The sequence below is a fragment of the Oncorhynchus masou genome, chromosome 16 (assembly GCF_036934945.1).
Source record: "Oncorhynchus masou masou isolate Uvic2021 chromosome 16, UVic_Omas_1.1, whole genome shotgun sequence".
Classification (NCBI taxonomy): Eukaryota; Metazoa; Chordata; class Actinopteri; order Salmoniformes; family Salmonidae; genus Oncorhynchus; species Oncorhynchus masou.
The window spans coordinates 81511-106517 of record NC_088227.1 but is presented as its reverse complement, the minus strand read 5'-3'; the positions used below and the strand labels follow the sequence as shown (position 1 = coordinate 106517).

At 41.7% G+C, this 25007-nt stretch overlaps 2 protein-coding genes across 2 annotated transcripts in view; one reads left to right on the top strand and one right to left on the bottom strand.

The window, feature by feature from the left end:
* Positions 1–2256: 2256 nt before the first annotated feature.
* On the bottom strand, positions 2257–14032 carry LOC135557335 (zinc finger protein 883-like). The gene is made up of 2 exons (XM_064990516.1): positions 13492–14032; positions 2257–6096 (listed from the first exon to the last, which is right to left on the bottom strand). The coding sequence occupies exons 1-2, from the start codon at positions 13796–13798 to the stop codon at positions 4559–4561; spliced, it is 1845 nt and encodes a 614-aa protein (XP_064846588.1). The 5' UTR covers positions 13799–14032; the 3' UTR covers positions 2257–4558.
* A 4270-nt stretch (positions 14033–18302) lies between these two features.
* Positions 18303–25007, top strand: part of LOC135557333 (zinc finger protein 664-like) — a 42682-nt gene continuing 35977 nt past the window's right edge. The window contains exon 1 of the mRNA XM_064990514.1: positions 18303–19063. Coding sequence (XP_064846586.1) covers positions 18571–19063 — 493 coding nt within the window. The 5' untranslated portion in view covers positions 18303–18570. The remainder of the gene's footprint in view (positions 19064–25007) is intronic.

The following is a 25007-nucleotide window of genomic DNA, read 5'->3' as shown; positions in this document are numbered from 1 at the left end:
ATCCCACTCCCTCTTAAATCTACACACATCCCCACCATCCCTCAGGTGAACCTCCTGTAAAAAACCTGTAAAACCTCCTGTAAAAAACAGAAATCAAACCCCCCAAACCCTGACGCCCCCCCCCGTCCTCCATCCCAACCCATGACCCAGGGAGTGTGTTGGGTCCTCCCTCCCCACCCACCATCCCCCCCTCCCTGTTTGCCTCGGGGCTGCATGTAGGGGACCCCATCTCCTCAAACAGGAGTTGGGATCCCTCTAACAAACAGCCCACCGACCCCTCACTGGAGTCATCCACTAAAATGCAAGGGGCTGAGGCAAACCGGGAGGACAAATTACCCTCCCCCCCCGCCACTCTCTTAGCCCCCCCTCCCCCTCCACATCCCCCTCCCTCTCACTTCCTGCCAAGCTCCCCCTCTTCATCCCTTTCTTCTTTGGTGAAGGAGGTAGCGGGGAGACACAACGTCCCATCCCCGCTAACTCCTCCACCAAATCCCTCATTTCGACCTCGAGGAAGCCTGGCAGGCTGTCCCCCCACTCCTTCCCCCCATTTCTTGTTACTGCACGAGGCCAGGGTATGACCGTAGGCCATACAACGCCTGCAGAACGGGGGCTGACGTGCATAGTAGAGTGTTCCCCTGTCAGCCCCCAGGGAGAACATCGCCGGAGGATGGAGGTAGCCATCCACACTCTTCGGGGACTCCCTGAGTAACGCCTGGAAACCTCTCTTTCCGTTCCAGAAACCCAGGGAGTCCCTGAGGTACCTCGCTGAGGAGACATTGTCCATATATCTCCCCAGAAAGGCCCTCACCTCTTCATCCTTCACATGCGGATTGTACATGGTTACGGTGACCACCCTGAAGTTGTTCTTCGCCAGGCTGGTCACCGCATAATGGCACAGGGGTCCCATTTTCTCCGCTTCCTTTGCCATCTTCATCACTTCGTCATGTTTTTCTTCTTTTTGAAACGTCACATCGAAAGCCTTCTCAATCGGGTTCCCTTGAAGGCAGAGCACTTCCTTCACCTCTATCCTGAGGCATCCCATCAAAATGGTCCTTCCAAATGTCTCTCTACTCCACGGCTCCATCTCCTTTTCAGTCCAGGCAAATCGTAAGGTATTTGCCATACCAATCCCCGGAAACGATCTGTATTGATTCATTTAAAAAAATAAGCTCTCTTCAAAAAGAAGCTTTAACCTGAAATGAAAAACATCTTTAATAGAAAAAGGTGGAGCAACTAAAAGGTGTTGACTGTCCACATCTGTCAAGACAAATGGAGCACTGGGCCAGACACTCTTAAATAGCACCTGGACCAGCTCAGCTGAAACACCTTCCCACTAACGAGATGGACAAGCCAGCACAGGTGTAACACATACTGACTAACGAGCTATACGTGCTAATGAGCTATACGTGCTAAAGTCCAACCTCAAAACATAAATGGAAAAACCAAACACCTTCCCCCTTAAGACAACGAATATATCCTATATTTTCGCCACTAGCTTCTAGAACTCTCATCTTCTTAAAACTCCCTACGTTCTAGAACTCTTGTCCCCTTGAAACGAGCCCAAAGAAAACTCCTCTCCAATACAGAAAAACGTGCAATAAATTGTGATCCATGGCACTGGCTAAACTTGTTGACTGCCCACCCTTAAGACAACCAGCGACCAACTCCTGCAATATCCGTAGTAACGTTCCACCTCACAGAGGAGCTTCTCTCTCTTTTCAGGGTTCACTCGATAGGCATGTTGTTGGATCAGGGCCCAGTCCCTAATGTCATGCTCTAGTACATTTGGGTGGGCACATCTGAGAATGAACCCTGATATTCTAAAAGCAGGGCAACCATGTCAATATAATTGTACCCCAAAATTGTCAGTTGGTTGCATAAATAATTATGATTACTAAATGTTACATTAATTGGAAATATCAAAAACAAATGTACAGACCTTTGTTAATATGTATGGGCAATAATTCACTTAATGGTGAGGCATGGAATAATAAAACATGCATGATTATAGACCAATTTATTATACTGCGTCCATGTGTAATAGGCTGCAAAAACGTTGAAATTAATGTCACAGTTTAAACGTGTCCAGATCAATAGTCCAAATGCAGAAACAGTTTGTGATTAATTGAAATCCTAAACATAAAATGTGCTATCTAGACAAACATCTGCAACAATAATTATATTACTTGTATTTATTTTAAACGAACACTTTTTTTTTTTACCTTTATTTTACTAGGCAAGTCAGTTAAGAACAAATTCTTATTTTCAATGACGGCCTAGGAACAGTGGGTTAACTGCCTGTTCAGGGGCAGAATGACAGATTTTGTACCTTGTCAGCTCGGGGATTTGAACTTGCAACCTTTCGGTTACTAGTCCAATGCTCTAACCACTAGGCTACACTGCCGCCCCAAAAAACCTTGTAAACTGCACAATAAACTGCACAACACCAAAAATGTTGTTGTTTTGACAAGTAGCAATAAATCACTGATATCGATTAGGGGGAAAATCAGGTTGTATGTGCTGTTGAAACTAACACAACTAAAAAAAACACATGGGAATGGGAGATATCTTTTACCTCACTGGTTAGAGAACAACCTGCAGAAGACAGTCAGCTACATTTTGGAGTGATGCATTTAAATATAGGGGTCGCTAAACAAAGGAATGCAACACTTATTTGTCATCACTCATCGATATCATGCTGAAATAAATCATCGAGAGGAGGGAGATATGGTTGCAAGTCCTGGTTGCAAAAACAGCTCAAAAACCACACGGAGTCTGGGAATAATGTGTACATCACTGATTAGCGGAAAATTTGTAGAAAACAGCTAGCTACATTTGAGTGTTGCATTTGATTCAAGTGGGTCACCAACGTGGTAAATGTAACAACTTTTTAAAGGGACGTTTTGTTAAATCAAACGTTTAGGGTTCTACATTGTGACATCATTAAAATACTCCTACTACAATGTTAAAACATTCTACATTGTGACATTAATTCATTGATATTATGAAACAACTCCTTCATGTATGTATTTTCTGATGTTTGATCAGAGATCTTTTATCAGACTACCTCAGCTAGAAGGTTTGTCTCCTGTGTATGTTCTCTGGTGTGTCTTCAGATAGTCAGATGTACCAAAACTCTTCCCATGTAGATCACAGATAAAAGATTGCTCTCCTGTGTGTGTTCATCTTTCCCTCGATCATTACTAGTCTCCCAGTCCCTGCCGCTGAAAAACATCCCCACAGCATGATGATGCCACCACCATGCTTTACGCCAGGAGAGACGCTTGGCATTCAGGCCAAAGAGTTCATCAGGCCAGAGAATCTTGTTTCTCATGGTCTGAGAGTCATTAGGTGCCCTTTGGCAAACTCCAAGTGGGCTGTCATGTGCCTTTTACTAAGGAGTGGCTTCTGTCTGGCCACTCTACCATAAAGGCCTGATTGGTGGAGTGCTGCAGAGATGGTTGTCCTTCTGGAAGGTTCTTCCATCTCCACAGAGGAACTCTGTCAGAGTGAACATCGGGTTCTTGGTCACCTCCCTGACCAAGGTCCTTCTCCCCCGATTGCTCAGTTTGGCCGGGCGGCCAGCTCTAGGAAGAGTCTTGGTGGTTCCAAACTTCTTCCATTTAAGAATGATGGCGGCCACTGGAGACCTTCAATGCTGCAGACCTTTTTTGGTACCCTTCCCCAGATCTGTGCCTCGACACAATCCTGTCTCTGAGCTCTATGGACAATTTCTTCGACCTCTATTTCTTCGACCTCATGGCTTGGAGTTTGCTCTGACGTGCATTGCCAACTGTCGGACCTTATATAGACGGGTATAATCATAAACAATATGATTTCATGTGGCACAAAACAAAAACACAAATTCTCTGTCAAAAATATAAGTAGGAATACAGCCTTTCTCGTGTGATTTTCAGGATCGCTGACTGGGAAAATGTCCTTCTACACAGAGAGAGAGCAGTGGTTGGACTTTTATTGTGTGTGTCCTCTTATGCTCCTTCAGGCTCCTTAACCAGGTAAAACTCTTTCCACACTGGGGACATTGGAAAGGCTTTTCTCCTGTGTGTATTCGCACATGAGCTTTTAGGTACTCGTGAAATCAGTTTTTAAATGCTGGGAGCAGTGGTGAGGCTTTTCTCCTGTGTGTGTCCACTCATGCTTCTTCAGGCTCCCTAACTGAATAAAACTCATTCCACAGTGGGAACAGTGAGAAGTCTGGTCCCTCTCCTACCAAAGACAGAGTATTTAGTTAAATACTAAAAAGAGAATGGAATTAAACCTCCATAAAATAAAACTGTCTTCCTGCGAGGCTAGATTCCTCAAAAACCTGAAGTCAGTTTTCAGAACATACCATAATTTTCATAACTTGGCGGCTGCGCAAATAATAATAATGTAGAACATTAAATATAACCTTGCTTTCATGTTTATAGGCTGAGCAGAGCTCTATAATAGGGAATGGGTGACACCTAGTCAGTTGTGCAAATGAATGCATTCAACTGAAACGTGTCTTCCGCATTTAACCCAACCACTCTAAATCAGAGAGGTGAGGGGGGCTGCCTTATTCGACAACCACATCTTCGGTGCCTCGCTTTTCTTCTGTGTGTATTCTCTCATGCCTTTTCAGGGTAGCTAACACGGTAAAACTCTTTCTACACTGGGAACAATGGAAAGACTTTTCTCCTGTGTGTGTCCTCTCGTGAGCTTTTAGGTCCCCTACTCGGGCAAATTTATTTTTACACTGGGAGCAGCGGTAAGGCTTTTCTCCTGTATGTATTCTCTCATGCTCTTTTAGGTGCCCTCTCTGAGTAAATCTGTTTCCACAATGTGAACATTGGAATGGCTTTTCTCCTGTGTGTATTCTCTCATGCTCTTTTAGGTGCCCTCTCTGAGTAAAACTGTTTCCACAATGTGAACATTGGAATGGCTTTTCTCCTGTGTGTATTCTCTCATGTCTTTTTAGGTTACGTAACACGATAAAACTCTTTCCACACTGGGAACATTGGAAAGGCTTTTCTCCTGTGTGTGTCCACTCATGCTCCTTCAGGCTCCTTGACTGAATAAATCTCATTCCACAGTGGGAACAGTGATGAGGCTTTTCTCCTGTGTGTATTCTCTGATGCCTTTTCAGGTTAGCTAACACGGTAAAACGCTTTCTACACTGGAAACAATGGAAAGGTTCTTGTCCTGTGTGTGTCCATTCATGAGCTTTTAGGTCACCTGATCGGGAAAAACTCTTTCTACACTGGAAGCAGTGGTAAGACTTTTCTCCTGTGTGTATTCTCTCGTGCCTTTTCAGGTTAGCTAACAGGGTAAAAATCTTTCGACACTGGGAACACTGGAAAGGCTTTTCTTCTGAGTGTGTCCACTCATGTGCCTTCAGGCTCGCTAACTGAATAAAACTCATTCCACAGTGGAAACAGTGAAAAGGATTTTCTCCTGTGTGTATTCTCTCATGCCTTTTCAGATTAGCTAACAGGGTAAAACTCTTTCCACACTGGGAACATTGAAAAGGCTTTTCTCCTGTGTGTGTCCTCTCGTGAGCTTTCAGGTCCCCTGATCGGGAAAATGTATTTTCACATAAGAAGCAGTGGTAAGGCTTTAATCCTGTGTGTGTCCTCTCGTGAGCTTTTAGGTCCCCTAATCGTGAAAATCTATTTTTACACTGGGAGCAGTGGTAAGGCTTTTCTCCTGTGTGTATTCTCTCATGCTCTTGTAGGTGCCCTCTCTGAGTAAAACGCTTTCCACAATGGGAACATTGAAATGGCTTTTCTCCTTTGTGTATTCTCTCATGCCTTTTCAGGTTATTTAACACAGCAAAACTCTTTCCACACTGGGAACAGTGATGACGCTTTTCTCCTGTGTGCATCCCCTCATGCTCCTTCAGGCTTCCTAACTGAATAAAACTCTTTCCAATGTTCCCAGCGTGGAAAGACTTTTCTCCTGTGTGTGTCCTCTCATGGCGTTTTAGGTTCCCTAAACAGCGAAAACTCTTTTCACAGTGGGAGCAGTTGTGTTGTCTCGCTGGTTTGGGCATCTCTGGGTCTGGTTCTTCTGAAGGACTCTTCCTGCTGTCGTAGTGAGAGTCTGGTCTCTCTCCTGCCAAAGACAAACAGTATCTAGTTAAACAGAGACCTGAATGAAACCTACACATGATAAAACTCTCTTCCTATGAGGTTTAACCTAGAATAGATACCTCAATAAAAGAGCAGAACTGGTCATCACAGAGTTGCTGTAGTGCTTTGTAGGCTGGGTAAATCAATTTGAATTCAAAACATTTTGACATCGTCCCTTTTGATAAAAAAAGAAGCTTTCCTTACATTGTTTGACTATGGGAGAAGTGGTAAGAAAGTGGTTTTCGTAACTGAATGTAAAAACATTCATGAGATATACAGTACCAGACAAAAGTTTGGACACACCTACTCATTCAAGGGTTATTCTTGTTTTTTTATTTCTACATTGTAGAAAATAGTGAAAACTATGAAAACACATATGGAATCATGTAGTAACCAAAAAAGTGGTAAACTACTCAAAATACACTGCTCAAAAAAATAAAGGGAACACTAAAATAACACATCCTTCCTATTAAATACTTTTTTCTTTACATAGTTGAATGTGCTGACAACAAAATCACACAAAAATTATCAATGGAAATCAAATTTATCAACCCATGGAGGTCTGGATTTGGAGTCACACTCAAAATTAAAGTGGAAAACCACACTACAGGCTGATCCAACTTTGATGTAATGTCCTTAAAACAAGTCAAAATGAGGCTCAGTAGTGTGTGTGACCTCCCTACAACGCCTGGGCATGCTCCTGATGAGGTGGTGGATGGTCTCCTGAGGGATCTCCTCCCAGACCTGGACTAAAGCATCCGACAGTCTGTGGTGCAATGTGGCGTTGGTGGATGGAGCGAGACATGATGTCCCAGATGTGCCCAATTGGATTCAGGTCTGGGGAACGGGCGGGCCAGTCCATTGCATCAATGCCTTCCTCTTGCAGGAACTGCTGACACACTCCAGCCACATGAGGTCTAGCATTGTCTTGCATTAGGAGGAACCCAGGGCCAACCACACCAGCATATGGTCTCACAAGGGGTCTGAGGATCTCATCTCGGTACCTAATGGCAGTCAGGCTACCTCCGGCGAGCACATGGAGGACTGTGCGGACCCCCAAAGAAATGCCACACCATGACTAACCCACCGCCAAACCGGTCATGCTGGAGGATGTTGCAGGCAGCAGAACGTTCTCCACGGCGTCTCCAAACTGTCACGTCTGTGACATGTACTCAGTGTGAACCTGCTTGCATCTGTGAAGAGCACAGGGCGCAAGTGGCGAATTTGCCAATCTTGGTGTTTTCTGGCAAATGCCAAACGTCCTGCACGGTGTTGGGCTGTAAGCACAACCCCCACCTGTGGACGTCGGGCCCTCATACCACCCTCATGGAGTCTGTTTCTGACTGTTTGAGCAGACACATGCACATTTGTGGCCTGCTGGAGGTAATTTTGCAGGGCTCTGGCAGTGCTCCTCCTGCTCCTCCTTGCACAAAGGCAGAGGTAGCGGTCCTGCTGCTGGGTTGTTGCCATCCTACAGCCTCCTCCACCTCCACTAGACTGAAAGCACCGCCAGTATTCAAAAGTGACCAAACCATCAGCCAGGAAGCATAGGAACTGAGAAGTGGTCTGTGGTCGCCACCTGCAGAATCACTCCTTTATTGGGGGTGTCTTGCTAATTGCCTATAATTTCCACCTGTTGTCTATTCCATTTGCACAACAGCATGTGAAATTTATTGTCAATCATTGTTGCTTCCTAAGTGGACAGTTTGATTTCACAGAAGTGTGATTGACTTGGAGTTAGATTGTGTTGTTTAAGTGTTCCCTTTATTTTTTTGAGCAGTGTATATGGACTGCTTTTCCAACAGTCTTACAGGAGATCCCACATATGCTGAGCACTCATTGGCTGCTTTTTCTTCACTCTGCGGTCCAATTCATCCCAAACCACCTCAATTGGGTTGAGGTCGGGTGATTGTGGCGGCCAGGTCATCTGACGCAGCACTCTTTCACTCTCCTTTTTGGTCAAATAGCCCTTACACAGCCTGGAAGAGTGTTGGGTCATTGTCCTGTAGAAAAACACATGATAGTCCCACTAAGCGCAAAGCAGATGGGATGGCATATTGTTGCAGAATGCTGTGGTAGCCAGACAGGTGTGTGCCTTTCCAAATCATGTCCATTCAATTGAATTTACAACAGGTGGACTCCAATCAAGTTGAAGAAACATCTCAAGGATGATTAATGGAAACAATATGCACCTGAGCTCAATTTAGTGTCTCATAGCAAAGGTCTGAATACTTAGGTAAATAAGGCATTTGTTTTTTCCTTTTTAATAAATGTGATTTTTTTTCTAAAAACCCATCTTCGCTTTTTCATTATGCGGTATTGTGTGTAGAATGATTAGAATTTGTATTTATTGCAAGGCTATAACGTAACAAAATGTGGAAAGACTTTAGTGACATAGATAAGGGGTTAAATACTTTTTTTATATATCTCATAAAGGACAGACACTTCCGAACAAACTTACTTTAGATTTTTGGGGGAAACAATGTTACTATGGTTACTGTTGTTCCATGTTGTGAATGTTATCCAGTGTGTTACTATGGGTTACAGCAGTATGGCCAAATCATGTTTTGACATAAATTAACTTTTTAATATTTTTGTTGATACTTCAAGGGGTCTTACAATTCAAAATCAGAACGCCAGATTATCCTTGGTATAACCTTCTTAAAACAGTACAATACTGGGGAAGCCCTTCATGTTGGAGGGTGTTTCTACAGTACTATACTGGGAAGCCCTTCATGTTGGAGGGTGTTTTATCTTTGACACTTCAGCAACTGTGTTAGTACAAGGCATGGAGACAGGTTACATGGAAGTTCCTTTATATAATGTGGAACTGGAATCGGATCTTATTTCTCATTCCGTTGTCGTTGGAATGAGGCCTAGCCTACCAGTGAAGGGGGTAGAGGTCGACCGATTAATCGGAATGGCCGATTAATTAGGGCCGATTTCAAGTTTTCATAACAATCGGAAATCGGTATTTTTGGGCGCCGATTTGCAAATTTTTTTTTTTACACCTTTATTTAACTAGTCAAGTCAGTTAAGAACGCATTCTTATTTTCAACGACGGCCTAGGAACGGTGGGCTAACTGCCTCGTTCAGTGGCAGAAAGAGATTTTCACCTTGTCAGCTCGGGGGATCCAATCTTCCAACCTTACAGTTAACTAGTCCAACGCAATAACGACCTGTCTCTCTCTCGTTGCACTTCACAAGGACACTGTCTGTTACGCAAATGCAGTAAGCCAAGGTAAGTTGCTAGCTAGCATTAAACTTATCTTATAAAAAACAAATCAATCAATCATAATCATTAGTTAACTACACATGGTTGATGATATTACTAGATATTATTTAGCGTGTCCTGCGTTGCATATAATCTGACTGAGCACACAAGTATCTAAGTATGACTGAGCAGTGGTAGGCAGCAGCAGGTTCGTAAGCATTCATTCAAACAGCACTTTCGTGCGTTTTGACAGCAGCTCTTCGTTGTGCATCAAGCATTGCACTGTTTATGACTTCAAACCTATCAACTCCCGAGATGAGGCTGGTGTGACCGAAGTGAAATGGCTGGCTAGTTAGCGCGCGCTAATAGCGTTTCAAACTTCACTCGCTCTGAGCCTTGGGGTGGTTGTTTCCCTTGCTCTGCATGGGTAACGCTGCTTCGATGTGGTGGCTGTTGTCGTTGTGTTGCTGGTTCGAGCCCAGGGAGGAGCGAGGAGAGGGACGGAAGCTATACTGTTACACTGGCAATACTAAAGTGCATATAAGAACATCCAATAGTCAAAGGTTAATGAAATACAAATGGTATAGAGGGAAATAGTCCTATAATAACTACAACCTAAAACTTATTACCTGGGAATATTGAAGACTCATGTTAAAAGGAACCACCAGCTTTCATATGTTCTCATGTTCTGAGCAAGGAACTGAAACGTTAGCTTTCTTACATAGCACATATTGCACTTTTACGTTCTTCACCAACACTTTGTTTTTGCATTATTTAAAACAAATTGAACAGGTTTCATTATCTACTTGAGGCTAAATTGATTTTATTGACGTATTATATTATCATTCATATTGGGAAGTTATTTGGCTGGAGGGAAGGTTGTGCCAAATCCTGTCGTTTGTAAGGAACCCAGAATTGAGGAACCTGATGGGCTATCAGAAAAGTACCCTACAGTGTTCCCAGCATGTGCCATTACACGTGCTCGTTCTAGGAAATTCACCGGGAGCAAGTCTAGTGTTGAGGATGTCAGCGATCCCACCATGGTCGATCTGTCAAACATTTATGGGTGATCCTGATTTCGGTAAACCTCCTGAGTTGACCTCTCCTTTGAAAACCCCAAAGGTGAGAGTTTGCAGAACCTCTGAATGAAGAGAGGATGCCTATAGTTGACACTTGGATGTCCAGGAAGCAGCTGATTGCTGAACAGAATAAAGATGTTTCACCCTCTCCTATTTTTGCTGAGATACATCCAGAAGAGGAGTTTAATGAAGTTTCCATTGGTAATTTTGACAGAAATTGTGTTCTAACGGGGAAACTGTGTTCTAACGAGGAAATGGTGCTCTAATGAGGAAATGGTGCTCTCGCTCCACTTCTGGACAAGACGATTGGCCCAATTTATCTAAAATTGTTGTTCCAGTTGCACTTCAACAAGAGATACTGAGGTTGGCTCACGATGGTAGTATGGCAGGCCATCTTGGGGTCAACAAGACATCTGAAACAGGATGTTGTGGCTCGCTGTAAATCCTGTGGCGTTTGCCAGCGGGCAGGTAAACCGAACCAAGCCGAACCAGTTGCACCTTTGCAGCCTATTCCTGCTTTTGACAAACCTTCCAGCAGGTTTCTGGTGGACTGTGTTGGTCCTTTGGCTAAAGCCAAGAGTGGTAAGTATTTCAGTTAACTAGTGATAGACTAGTTATAATGCAGACATGATATAGCAGTTCATGTGTATTACTGGTTGAGTGTACTCTTCTGGTTGAGAGACATTTTTGGCTATCTTGCCGGGGAAGGTCACAATGAATGTTTTAAAAAAACTATCCGACATCTCATTCATGTAAAAACATTAATGAGATATACAGTACTAGTCAAAAGTTTGGACACACCTACTCATTTCAGGGTTTGTCATAATTTATTTTTTTAACATTTTCTACATAGTAAAATAATAGTGAAGACATGAAAACTATGAAATACACAAATGGAATCATGTAGTAACCAAAAAAGTGGTAAATCAAAATATAGTTTAGATTCTTCAAAGTAGCCACCCTTTGCCTTGATGACAGATTTGCACACTCTTGGCATTCTCTCAACCAGCTTCAACTGGACTGCTTTTCCAAAAGTTTTGAAGGAGTTCCCACATATGCTGAGCACTCGTTGGCTGCTTTTCCTTCACTCTGCAGTCCAATTCATCCCAAACCATCTCAATTGGGTTGAGGTCAGGTGATTGTGCAGGCCAGGTCATCTGATTCAACACTCCATCGCTATCCTTTTTGGTCAAATAGCCCTTACACAGCCTGGAGGTGTGTTGGGTCATTGTCCTGCTGAAAAACAAATGATAGTCCCACTAAGCGCAAACCAGATGGGATGGCGTATCGCTGCAGAATGCTGTGGTAGCCAGACAGGTGTGTCTTTCAAATAAATTGAATTTACCACAGGTGGACTCCAATCAAGTTGTAGAAACATCTCAACAATGATGAATGGAAACATGCACCTGAGCTCAATTTCGAGTCTCATAGTAAATGGTCTGAATACTTATAATAATAATAAATAAGAATAAAATAAAATAATAACACTTTCTTTTAATAAATGTGTCATTTTTTCTAAAAACCTTTTTTCACTTTTTCGTTATGGGGCATTGCTTGTAGATTGATGAGGATTTGCATTTATTGTAGAATAAGGCTGTAACATAACAAAATGTGGAAAGACTTTAGTGACATAAATAAGGGATTAAAGACATCCAAAAAAGTATATATATATATATATATATATATATATATATATATATAGCATTTTATTTATTTATGTATAGACAGGAGTAATTACAGTTGGGCAAAAAAAAGTATTTCGTCAGACACCAATTGTGCAAGTTCTCCCACTTAAAAAGATGAGAGGCCTGTAATTTTCATCATAGATACACTTCAACTATGACAGACAAAATTTAAAAAAAAATGTTATACAAAGGGTATATAACAAAGTATTGAGATAAACTTTTGTTATTGACCAAATACTTATTTTCCACCATAATTTGCAAATAAATTCATTAAAAATCCTACAACGTGATTTTCTGGAATTCTTTTTCTCATTTTGTCTGTCATAGTTGAAGTGTACCTATGATGAAAATTACAGGCCTCTCATCTTTTTAAGTGGGAGAACTTGCACAATTGGTGGCTGACTAAATACTTTTTTGCCCCACTGTATATCATTTTTACATCATTGAGCAAATGTATTTACCTCTGCCATTTCTCTCCTGTTCAATTAGACCCACCACTATGTAATTTCTCTCCTGTTCTATTGGACCCAACACTATGTAATTTCTCTCCTGTTCTATTGGACCCATCACTGTGTCATTTCTCTCCTGTTCTATTGGACCCATCACTATGTCACTTCTCTCCTGTTCTATTGGACCCATCACTATGTCACTTCTCTCCTGTTCTATTGGAGACCCACCACTGTGCCATTTCTCTCCTGTTCTATTGGTTTTCATATCAACTTTATTTCGTTGTCCAGAAGCCAAAGGCACAATCCTAGTTGGTGCAGCTTTAGACTCCCCCTCTTTCTAAGTTCCTAAAAGAGATTTTCATCTGTCAGATATGAACCTCTACCAGATGGACTGTATAGAATGGTGTGTTCTAATAAAACACTATAGGATTTCTCTCCAGATGGTTATGCATATTCATGACATGAGGCTAGTAGCTTAGCATCTCTCTCCATTGAATACAGGCGGTTGACTTCAACAACTCTCATAGAATATATTTTAAAAAATGATTACAATAATTATTAGTATACACCAATCCAAAGAAAGGTGTGAGCTAGAGAACCAGCAGTGCCACTTTGTGGACAACAACTCCCTTTGTTAGGGCTTAGAGACATCTTGTCAGTATATCCATAATCTTTGGTGTAGCCAACAACTCTCGCATGGCACTATTGGGCAGCAACGTGTGGAGTAAAAAAATCACTACATGAAAACCACTACAAGCCATACCCCCAGTTTGCGGTCAGCAGATATATATTTGAGAATAGTCTATGTTAAGTCAAACAAGGGGTAGCTTGCTCTCTACATAGTCTGATTCTAGACATAACAGTCATAATTCTAGGGCCCTCCGTTGAAGACGTATTGACGAGCCAACTCCGAATATCCAAAGTTAAAAACTAATTTAAGGCGATACTTACTGGTGTTACTCAGATCTCTGATTTCCACCTCTTCATCTTTCAATGTGACAGTAATCTCTCCTTCCTTCTTCACTCCAAAAACTGCATCTTCCTCTTCTTTTACTGTAACATCCTCCTCCTCTTTCACTCTGAACGAGTCTTCCTCTTCTTCTTTCAAGGTAACAGCCTCACCCTCTACTTCTTGTTTTACTGTGACATCCTCCTCTTCCTTCTCCTCTTTCACGACAATCTTCAGCCCCAGAGCTTCTTTCTCCGTCCAGCAGACCTCCTCTTCCTTAACAGGAGGGGAGTAGTTTAGGGAGCACATGTTCGGGGATGTTAGCTAGCTAGCTATCATTAGCGACTAGGCTAGTGCTAACTTAACCAGCCAGCTACTATAGCTGACTAATAAAAAATAACGTGATATTAAATAGGTTAACAAGTAAATAAGACAGAAGCGTGTCTAAAACACAGAAGCTAATATACACTGAAAGCGTCTAAATAGCTTGAATATTTCGGCTATGTTGGCTAGCAAGCTACCGAGGTGGTTGACGAGCTGTTTATGAAGACCCGTCCACTAGATTTTACGTCACGCTAGCAGCATCGCCTGTAAGATGCAGATCGCCGTCTGCTGACTGGAGTGGGAAACGCAGTTGAGGATCATATTTTATTGTCAGACAAAGATGTTTTGAAAGGGATTCAATTAAAGAATACGATTATATTGAGACATCAAATACAGGAATGTGTCGATTGATTAGTGCAAATATTATTTTTTTACTACAGCACATTTAAGACAGTTTCATTAAGTTAAACTAAATGGTCCAGGTGGACATTTATTCAGACACTGCCAGGTGGACATTGGGTTTGATTCACACCCTGCCAGTGTGCCAGGTGGACATTATGTTTGATTAAGACCCTGTCAGTGTGCCAGGTGGACATTATGTTTGATTAAGACCCTGCCAGTGTGCCAGGTGGACATTGGGTTTGATTCAGACCCTTCCAGCATGGGCAGAAATGTATTCCAAGGTAAGTAACTTATAACCACAGAATCACCCCAGACGTTTCATGCATGACTAAAAACTCCTAAGTATTAGATTTACTGCCATGGTCTAGTATGTCACTGCTTCAGACACCATTCCCAATGCTGGCTGAGGTACGAGTAAAAATGACATTATTTCCTAATTGTACAAAATGGCAAGGCCATTGTTGAGGAAGCAGGGGAAGTGTTGTGAGTAACAGAACTGCCTGAGATGTGGGGGAAGGGAAGCTGCTCACTGATTGGCTGAAAAAGGGTCCCTCCAAAAATCTATCACTATTCCAACTGACATGTCAAATTCTCCCCCAGATTTACCACTAATAGGCCAAGCTTCCACAGACCCAGTCTTGTATTGGCGAACAGAACAAATAATTTGACATTCAAATATGTCATTTTAAATAGCTCAATTCAATCCAGCTGGGCATTTTTAACACACACATTTGTTCCTGCTGTAGATGGTATGCCTTTGTACAGATCTAGGATCAGTTCTCCTCCACAATGCATACACAGTACTGGTTAATTGTTTGGACACACCTCCAAATTCAATGTTTTTTCTTTATTTTAACTATTGTCTACATTGTAGAATAATAGTGAAGACAACACAACTATTAAATAACATACATGGAATCATGTAGTAACCAAAAAAAGTGTTAAACAAATCAAAACATATGTTATATTTGAGATTCTTCAAAGTATTCACCATGTGCCTTGATTACAGCTTTGCACCCTCTTGGCATTGGATGTTGGAGTTATTACATAAAACCAATCAGAATTCAGAATAATGCCAAAGTCAGGTGTGATGTAATATGGAGGACCAGCCTATTCCCTATGATGTAAACCACAACAGAAATAACTTAAAATGTAGAACTTAAAATTAAACCAATCGTTTGCACTCATGACTCGAGTGATTCAAGTAAATCAAAGTTTTGGAAAAACATAACGCCATCTAACCAAATATCAAAGAATGTTAGCAATATGCAGTTATCTTAGCCAGCCAGCTAACATTAGCGATTTAGCCAATGAGCTATGGTCAGTGAGCTGGAAGTACCTTAGACCAGTCTGAACCCAACTAACAAAATCCAACTAAAACATGACTGCAGATCAAAAGAGCAGAGACATACAGAATGATGGCAGGGAAAATCCCTTAACACCCAAAATAGATAGATTCCAGATGTCAGTTAGCAGCAGTAAGCCAAGGTGGAAAAGTTACAAAACTTCAGTAGTCTACTTCACAGAGAACATGCTGAAGAGTAGTTATGGGGAAACAAAGCTTCCTGAAGCATTGGTGCTTTCAGCCTGTTGTGTCAAAAATAGGTTCATTACTCAAGGCTTTGGGCAACACAGAATTTATAACAGCCACATTTTTATAGATGATGTCCCACACCATAGCGTGTGCGCAGCGTAGCCTTTATGTCATCTACTAAACCACTGACCGTGTCCGAGAGCATCAAATCCATGCTGCATTGTGGGTAAACTGTTACTGGCTGACTGTTTTATAAATAATAATGAGTAGTTATTTATGATGCAAGGTTATTTGTAGATCAGTCAGTCCGCAGTCACCTGCACTGTCGCCTGCAATGTTGAACAAGCCCATTACCAAACCAATCAGGTGGTTGTTTGACTAAATGAATCGGGTTGATTTCCTTTGGCATTTTGAGCCCACGGCAAGAAGGCACCAGCGCCTACCCTGTTAACGGGTTCCCACTAGATAACACAACCACACAGTTCATGAAAAGCATGAGGTGTGGTTAATGTTTGCAAACTTGAGCTAGATATGGACCTAGTGTGACCTTCCTGGTCCCGTCCCTCAAGTCAGTGAGTCAACACAGGAAGGAGCAACGGATGGAGAGTTCATTTATTTCCAAAGCTGCAATGATGGGACACACACAGTATGGATGAATGATCAGTAGTGACGGGATATAAATAGCACTCCCACAACAATTCTCCATAAATCTGCCCTATAATATACCAACAAAAAAACAATTGAAATGTCTATCAAAGTCATTGTGATCGTATAGTGGATTTAACAATTCCTAATAATTCTTAATTTACTATAATAAAAAATGAATACATTGTTTCGATGTGTCTAATACTCGCTGCATCAGAATAAACTATCATCCATTTTAGTATTAAAATATATCAAAATAACCTGAAATATCGCCTCTGGTGGCAAAGAAGTATAATACACCTCAACTAACAAAACCGGGATAATAAACTGGCTGGTGTTCATGAATTTATAAAACATAGACTTTATACATTTGTCATAAATTACCTGTATTGACGGGACACACTGTGTGGATGAATGATCAGCAGTCGACAGGGTAAAAATAGCACTCCTAAAAAGATGCATTTTCCAGTTAGCTACCAACTTGAAAGAGGTAACTTTAGCATAAAACCCACATGGAAAACAGAGATTTGCAAATAACATATAAAGAGAGGCTTATTTGATGCCAAACCAACAACAGTAGTAACCAAAACATAAATTGTTATGGATGATGTAAAAGGTGGATTTTATGATGTAATGTCAACTTTTTACATTTCTATCCCTGGACCATTCATTTTTCAATTTACCCACAGCAATTCTCCATAAACCTGCTGTGGATTACCCAGAAACCCATACCTTTATCACTGAGGTGGAACGTTTAAATTCCTCGGCGTACACATCACAGACAAAATTAAATGGTCCACCCACACAGACAGCGTGGTGAAAAAGGCGCAACAGCACCTCTTCAACCTCAGGAGGCTGAAGAAATTTGGCTTGTCAAGTAAAACCCTGACAAACTTTTACAGATGCACAGTCGAGAGCATCCTGTCGCGCTGTATCACCGCCTGGTACGGAAACTGACCCGCCCTCAACTGCAAGGCTCGCATCACCGGGGGCAAACTGCCTGCCCTAAAAGACACCTACAGCACCTGATGTCACAGAAAGGCCGAAAAGATCATCAAGGACAACCACCCGAGCCACTGCCTGTTCAACGCTGCGACTGAGAGACTGAAAAACAGCTTCTATCTATCTCACTAGCTCAGAGAGGCTGCTGGCTACATTGAGACTCAAATCACTGGCCACTTCAAAAAATGGATCACTAGTCACTTTAAACAAGGACACTTTAATCATGCTAAGATATCTTACATTACTCATATCACATGTATATACTGGATTATATACAATCTACGGCACCTTGCCTATGCCTTGCCATCGCTCATCCATATATTTATATGTACATATTCTTATTCACCCCTTTAGATTTGTGTGTATTGGGTAGTTGTTGAGGAATTGTTAGATTACTTGTTCAATATTACTACAATGTCGGAACTAGAAGCACAAGCATTTCGCTACACTCACATTAACATCTGCTAAACATGTGCACATGACCAATAACATTTGATTTGATTTGAGATGTAAACACACTACTCGACCAGGAGGTGACATAATAGCCATTTTATGCAGGAATTTAACAACTTAATTACACCGTTACACTTAACATACAAACTCGGTAGCACAGAGTAGATCCTCCATATGACGTTGAGAAATAGTGCATTGTGGGTAGTTTAGAAGATATCCCAAAATAAATTAATACATATGAAATAACGCAAAAACATAACTGTTTATACTTATAAGTAACCAGATGGTGAATACAACTAGGTTACTAAGTCTTTAACCACACTGTATTGTTACACTGATGAGTAAAAAAATCATGCTTCCTACACTTTACCTTGTTGTCTGAAAATAAAATATACATTTTACTCAACTGCGTTACCCACTCCAGTCAGCAGTTGGCGGTAGGTGGCTTTAAGGTCATGCTGTTGGTGTGACGTATAATCTAGTGGACGGAACGCTTCTTTCAACATCAGCAACAGTTAGCCACCTTGGAAGCTTGCTATCCAAAATAGCTGAACCAATAAACCTCTTTAAACGATTTTGTTTATATTAGCCACTGTTTTAAACCAACTTCTGTCGTCTAGTTAGTTATCCTATTTAATTTCATATTTACAGTGTTGTTGTTTTTAGTCAGTTAGCGGGCTGGTTAAATTAGCATTAGCCTAGCTAGCTAACATTTCCGACCATGAGTTCACTAAGCTACTGTCCTGGTAAAGAGGAGGTCTGCTGGACGGAGAATGAAGCTCTCGTCAAAGAGGTGGGAGGAGAGGCTTTTACAATACAAACAGTAGATGCTGAGGCTGTTACTGTGAAAGAAGAAGAGAAAGACGTTTCAGTGAAAGAAGAGGAAGACTCGTTCAGAGTGAAAGAGGAGAAGGAAGAGGAGGCTGTTACAATACAAAAACAAGTAGACAGTGAGGGTGTTACCGTGAAAGAAGAAGAAAAATACGTTACAGTAAAAGAAAAGGAAGAGGCGTTCAGAGTGAAAGAGGAGGAGGATGTTACAGTAAAAGAAGAGGCAGAGAAAGAGGAAGTTGCAGTTTTTGGAGTGAAAGAGGAGGAGGGGGAGATCACATCGAAAAAGGAAGAGGAGGAAACTGGATATCTGGGCCCGGTTTCCCAAACTCATCTTAAGGCATCCAATGGTTCTAACGATAAACGTGCCCTGGTTTACACTCGTAAGTACTGTCTTAACTACAGAGGCACAAGCTCTGCAGTTGTTGAACTGATGTCTGGTGTTAAAGGGGAAATATGCAATTGCTACATCAATATTTGAATGTTTTATTATTTATTTCTAGCATTGATTCTTGAAGAATATAACACATGCCTCATGAGCTTAGTTCAACTGTTGTACCCCACCAGAACCCCAAATAACCTTTTTTACTCCAATGTTTAGAAACAATGTAAACCAACACTGTATAGCCTCAGCATGGTTAAAACTATAATGTCGGTATCATGGATGGTCAGTCCTTGTATCCATGTCTATGAATTTGAGACTAGTTACATTTCTCCAGCCCCATCCATCTTATTAGCAAAACAGTGGTGGAATTACAGCTTTGTTATTGTTTGTACTGCATATTGGTTGATTGATAAACAAAAATAATACTCATACAATCTGTACTATTTGTGATGTTAATTGAGTATGTAGTATGCTTATTGGTCATAGTATGATGTAGTTAGTATGCCAAAAGTTCCCGGATGTCGTACTACATTCGCCAAGAATTGGACGTGGTTAAACTATTTTCAGATTTGAACAAAATGGCGGAAAATACGCATCCAAAGTCTGACGAGAGAATTGAACTGACAAATGAACTGATTTTTAACTAATTATGACAAATATTAAGAACATGTTGAGCAATGTAATGACTTTTCAAATAAGTCACCTTACACATTGTTAGTTACGCTATCCTTAAAACCGCATAGCATATCTTCACAGCCGTATGTACCAGTTTGTCAACTAGCTACCTAATGTTAGTTGGCTACTAATACATCAAACTTGCCAGTATATTTACTATATTCTAACTAACTATCCAACATTTATTGACTTGATTATTAACGTCATTCTTAGCCAATGGACATTGTTAATTTGGGTGCGTTCATAAATTCGCTCTGGTTCTCCACTCCGATTTCAGAGCAGTCTTGTCTGAGTGTACCAGAGCGCAGAATAACTGATGAATTTACTGACGCTCAACACCCGTTGAATATGGCCGGTATCAGTAAACATCTGCAAAAAAGCTAAAATTAAGTTGTTGCCAGCAGCACAGTTAATCACCAACGTTCTAGATAACATGAAAACCGCCTAACCAGCTCTGCTAGGAAAAGTAAAATGGTCAGAGTAAGGTTTTGTGTCTAGCAAGCTATCCAACGTTAGCTTGGGTGCTTTACTGTCGTTGTGAGGTCAGAATGCTTGGATTGACCCTACTTCTCAGCTATATAGTATTAGTTTACAAACGGTGGCGTTATACGAGCTCATGTTTTGGTTTCTGATGGGGTAATACAGTTGAAACATTTGAGGCATTTATAAGTTGTACTTTTCAAGAATCAATGGTTATATTGTAAATGGGTCTTTAACTGCCAGTGAACATTCCCTGTGGGGTTCAAATTGAGAGAGCTGTTGATAAGTCATGATATAATATTCTGGAAATTACTTTCATGCCATTACATTGATGGCGAAAGTTTGTCTTTTCTTAGCAAGGTGTTGCTGAAATAATGTTAGCCGCTAATCGCGAGCTAGCTTGCTAAACATATTAAGAGTCAAACGTAGCTAGCTAATACTGCCTGGTGCCAGTGCTTTTGTAGGCCTAGATAAGCATGTTTGTGCAGCGGTATCTTATCAGAGCGGTATGAATATGTTGGCTAGCTAGCCGGCTACATGAAGTAAGAAAACATGTAAAGTAACATCTAATTAGGGTCACCTGGAAACACTGACCAACACTTTGGTTCCTACCATGTCTTCTTCTCTGAGGTTTATTGTCAGACTACACTCATCAGGTGTATTGCTGCCCCCAAAACACCTACTGTACAGGGTTGTAAAATATACCCCCAAAACACCACCTGTACAGGGTTGTAAAATAAACACCTACTGTACGGGGTTGTACAATATACCCCCAAAACACCTACTGTACACAGGTTTGTAAAATATACCACCAAAACACCTATTGTACGGGGTTGTAAAAAATAACCCCAAAACACCTATTGTACAGGGTTGTAAAATATACCCCCAAAACACCTACTGTACGGGGTTGTAAAAAATACCCCCAAACAATCATACTAATTACAAAAAATAAAAATTAACAGTTTGAATCGTGCAATTTCTCACTTGCGCTATAAACACAACAAAGTCCACCTACACTATTAGTGTGTTGGGATCCTTCTTTTGCATGGCTTCACTGCAGACTGTGGGACATCCACTACCTTCTCCTCTCCTCACCACTTCAGTTATTTTCACTGCCTCCACATAGGACACCTGCTGTATGGGCCTGATCCTAGCTACTGTGACCTCCTTCATCCATACAGGGCACGCCGGGAACTTGGGAGTGTGATTCCCACAATTACAACATGCTTCATCTGACATTTATTCCTTCGACCAACACTTGCCACATGTCCAAACATTTTTACAATTGTAACACTGCAGCGGCTTCTGTATATCTTACTTACCAATGTTTTACATAAGATGGGAGAACCACTTCACCAAACCACAGTAAAACCTTCTGTCTATCATTTGTTTTAATCAACGTACGTCAACCTGAAATGTTACCCCTAAACCACACAAAGCTTTCCCCTTTTGCGCTATTGACACACAATCAGCATCATACCGCTCTTGGTCACTCGAAACGATTCCACTTTACCCAATTCATCCTTCACTATCTTTGAGACAGCGAACGGGTCACCCAAAAAACATCCTTGCTGATGATTCCCACTTCAACCATAAATTGCTGTTCATGACCAACTTTAACCCTTTTCACTCCACTGTTCTTTACCATCGTCCACTCATTCTCAACAACTGTACAGAGTCAATGTGTGGGGGTACCGGTTAGTTGAGGTAATATGTACATATAGGTAGAGAGAAAGTGACTGCATAGATAATAACAACAGAGCGTAGCAGCGGTGTAAAAGGTGGGGAGGGGCAGTGCAAATAGTCTGGGTAGCCATTTGCTTAGATGTTCAGGAGTCTTATGGCTTGGGGAAAGAAGCTGTTTAGAAGCTGCTTGCCGTGCTGTAGCAGGGAGAACAGTCTATGACTAGGATGGCTGGAGTCTTTGACAATTTTTAGGGCCTACCTCTGACACAGCCTGGTGTAGAGGTCATGGATGGCAGGAAGCGTGGCCCCAGTGATGTACTGGGCCATTCGCACTACCCTCTGTAGTGCCTTGCGGTCAGAGGCCGAGCAGTTGCCATACAAGGCAGTGATGCAACCAGTCGGGATGCTATCGATGGTGCAGCTGTAGAACCTTTTGAGGATCTGAGGACCCATGCCACATCTTTTCAGTCTCCTGAGGGGAAATACGTTTTATCGTGCCCTTTTCACAACTGTCTTGGTGTGCTTAGACCATGTTAGTTTGTTGGTGATGTGCTGACCTGCTCAACTACAGCCCCGTTGATGAGAATGGGGGGCATGCTCGGTCCTCTTTTTCCTGTAGTCCACAATCAACTCCTTAGTCTTGATCACGTTTCCTTGCACCACACGGCCAGGTCTCTGACCTCCCTATAGGCTGTCTCGTCGTTGATCAGGCCTACCACTGTTGTCATCTGCAAACTTAATGATGATGTTGGAGTTGTGCCTGGTTGTGCAGTCATGAGTGAACACGGAGTACTGGACGGGACTGAGCACGCTTCCCTTAGGGGCCCCTGTGTTGAGGATCAGCATGGCAGATGTGTTGTTGCATACACTTACAACATGGGGGAGGCCCATCAGGAAGTACAGGATCCAGTTACAGAGAGAGGTGTTTAGTCCCAGGTTCCTTAGTTTATTGATGAGCTTTGAGGGCACGATGGTGTTGAATGCTTAGCTGTAGTCAATGAATAGCATTCTGACATAGGTGTTCCTTTTGTCCAGGTGGGAAAGGGCAGTGTGGAGTGCAATAGAGATTGCATCATCTGTGGATCTGTTAGGGCGGTATGCAAATTGAAGTGGGTCTAGGGTTTCTGGAATAATGTTGTTGATGTGAGCTGTGACCAGCCTTTCAAAGCACTTCATGGCTACAAACGTGAGTGCTCCAGGTCGGTAGTCATTTGGGCAGGTTACCTTAGTGTTCTTGGGCACAGGGCTAAAAACAGACCTCCATCCTATGCTAGCTTGCTACCGATGACCCGGCTAGCTGTCTGAATCACCGTGACCGCAACCAACCCCAATACTCACTGGACCCTTTTGATCACTCGACTAAGCATGCCTCTCCTTAATGTCAATATGCCTTGTCCATTGCTGTTCTGGTTAGTGTTTATTGGCTTATTTCACTGTAGAGCCTCTGGTAGCCTTGGGTTCATGCATGTTAACATTAGAAGCCTCCTCCCCAAGTTTTTTTTATTCACTGCTTTAGCACACTCTGCCAACCCGGATGTTCTAGCTGTGTCTGAATCCTGGCTTAGGAAGACCACCAAAAATTCTGAAATGTTCATCCCGAACTACAACATTTGCAGACAAGATAGAACTGCCAAAGGGGGAGGTGTTAGACTGCAGAGTTCTGTCCGACTATCCAGGTCTGTACCCAAAACATTTAAACTTCTACTTTTAAAAATCCACCTTTCTAAAAACAAGTCTCTCACCGTTGCCGCCTGCTATAGACCACCCTCTGCCCCCAGCTGTGCTCTGGACACCATATGTGAACTGATTGCCCCCATCTATCTTCAGAGCTCGTGCTGCTAGGCCATCCTACAATCTAAGCTTGATGCCCTCAATCTCACACGAATTATCAATGAACCGACCAGGTACCTCCCTAAAGCCGTAAACATGGGCACCCTCATAGATATCATCCAAACCAACTTGCCCTCTAAATACGCTTCTGCTGTCTTCAACCAAGATCTTAGCGATCACTGCCTCATTGCCTGCATCCGTAATGGGTCAGCGGTCAAACGATCTCCACTCATCACTGTCAAACGATCCCTGAAACACTTCAGTGAGCAGTTCTTTCTAATCGACCTGGCCGGGGTATCCTGGAAGGATATTGATCTCATCCCGTCAGTAGAGGATGCCTGGTTATTTTTTAAATGCCTTCCTAACCATCTTAACTTCATGCGACGAGCAATCCCGGATCCGGGATCCTATTTATAGCCTCAAGCTCATTAGCATAACGCAACGTTAACTATTCATGAAAATCGCAAATGAAATGAAATAAATATATTTGCTCTCAAGCTTAGACTTTTGTTAACAACACTGTCATCTCAGATTTTCAAAATATGCTTTTCAACCATAGCTAAACAAGCATTTGTGTAAGAGTATTGATAGCTAGCATAGCTATAAGCCTAGAATTCAGCCAGCAACATTTTCACAAAAACAAGAAAAGCATTCAAATAAAATCATTTACCTTTGAAGAACTTCAGATGTTTTCAATGAGGAGACTCTCAGTTACATAGCAAATGTTCAGTTTTTCAAAAAATATTATTTGTGTAGGACAAATCGCTTCATTTTGTTCACGTTTGGCTACGAAAAAAACGGTATCCAGTTATAGACTCAAGCTCATTAGAATAACGTAACGTTAACTATTTATGAAAATCGCAAATGAAATGAAATAAATGTGCTAGCTCTCAAGCTTAGCCTTTTCTTAACAACACTGTCATCTCAGATTTTCAAAATATGCTTTTGAACCATAGCAAATCAAGCGTTTGTGTAAGAGTATTGATAGCTAGCGTAGCATTTAGCGTAGCATTTAGTGGGCAACATTTTCACAAAAACCAGAAAAGTATTCAAATAAAATCATTACCTTTGAAGAACTTTGGATGTTTTCAATAAGGAGACTCTCAGTTACATAGCAAATGTTCAGTTTTTCCTGAAAGATTCTTTGTGTAGGAGAAATCGCTCCGTTTTGTACATCACTTTTGGCTACCAAAACAAACCGAAAATTCAGTCACCAAAACGCCGAACTTTTTTCCAAATTAACTCCATAATATCGACTGAAACATGGCAAA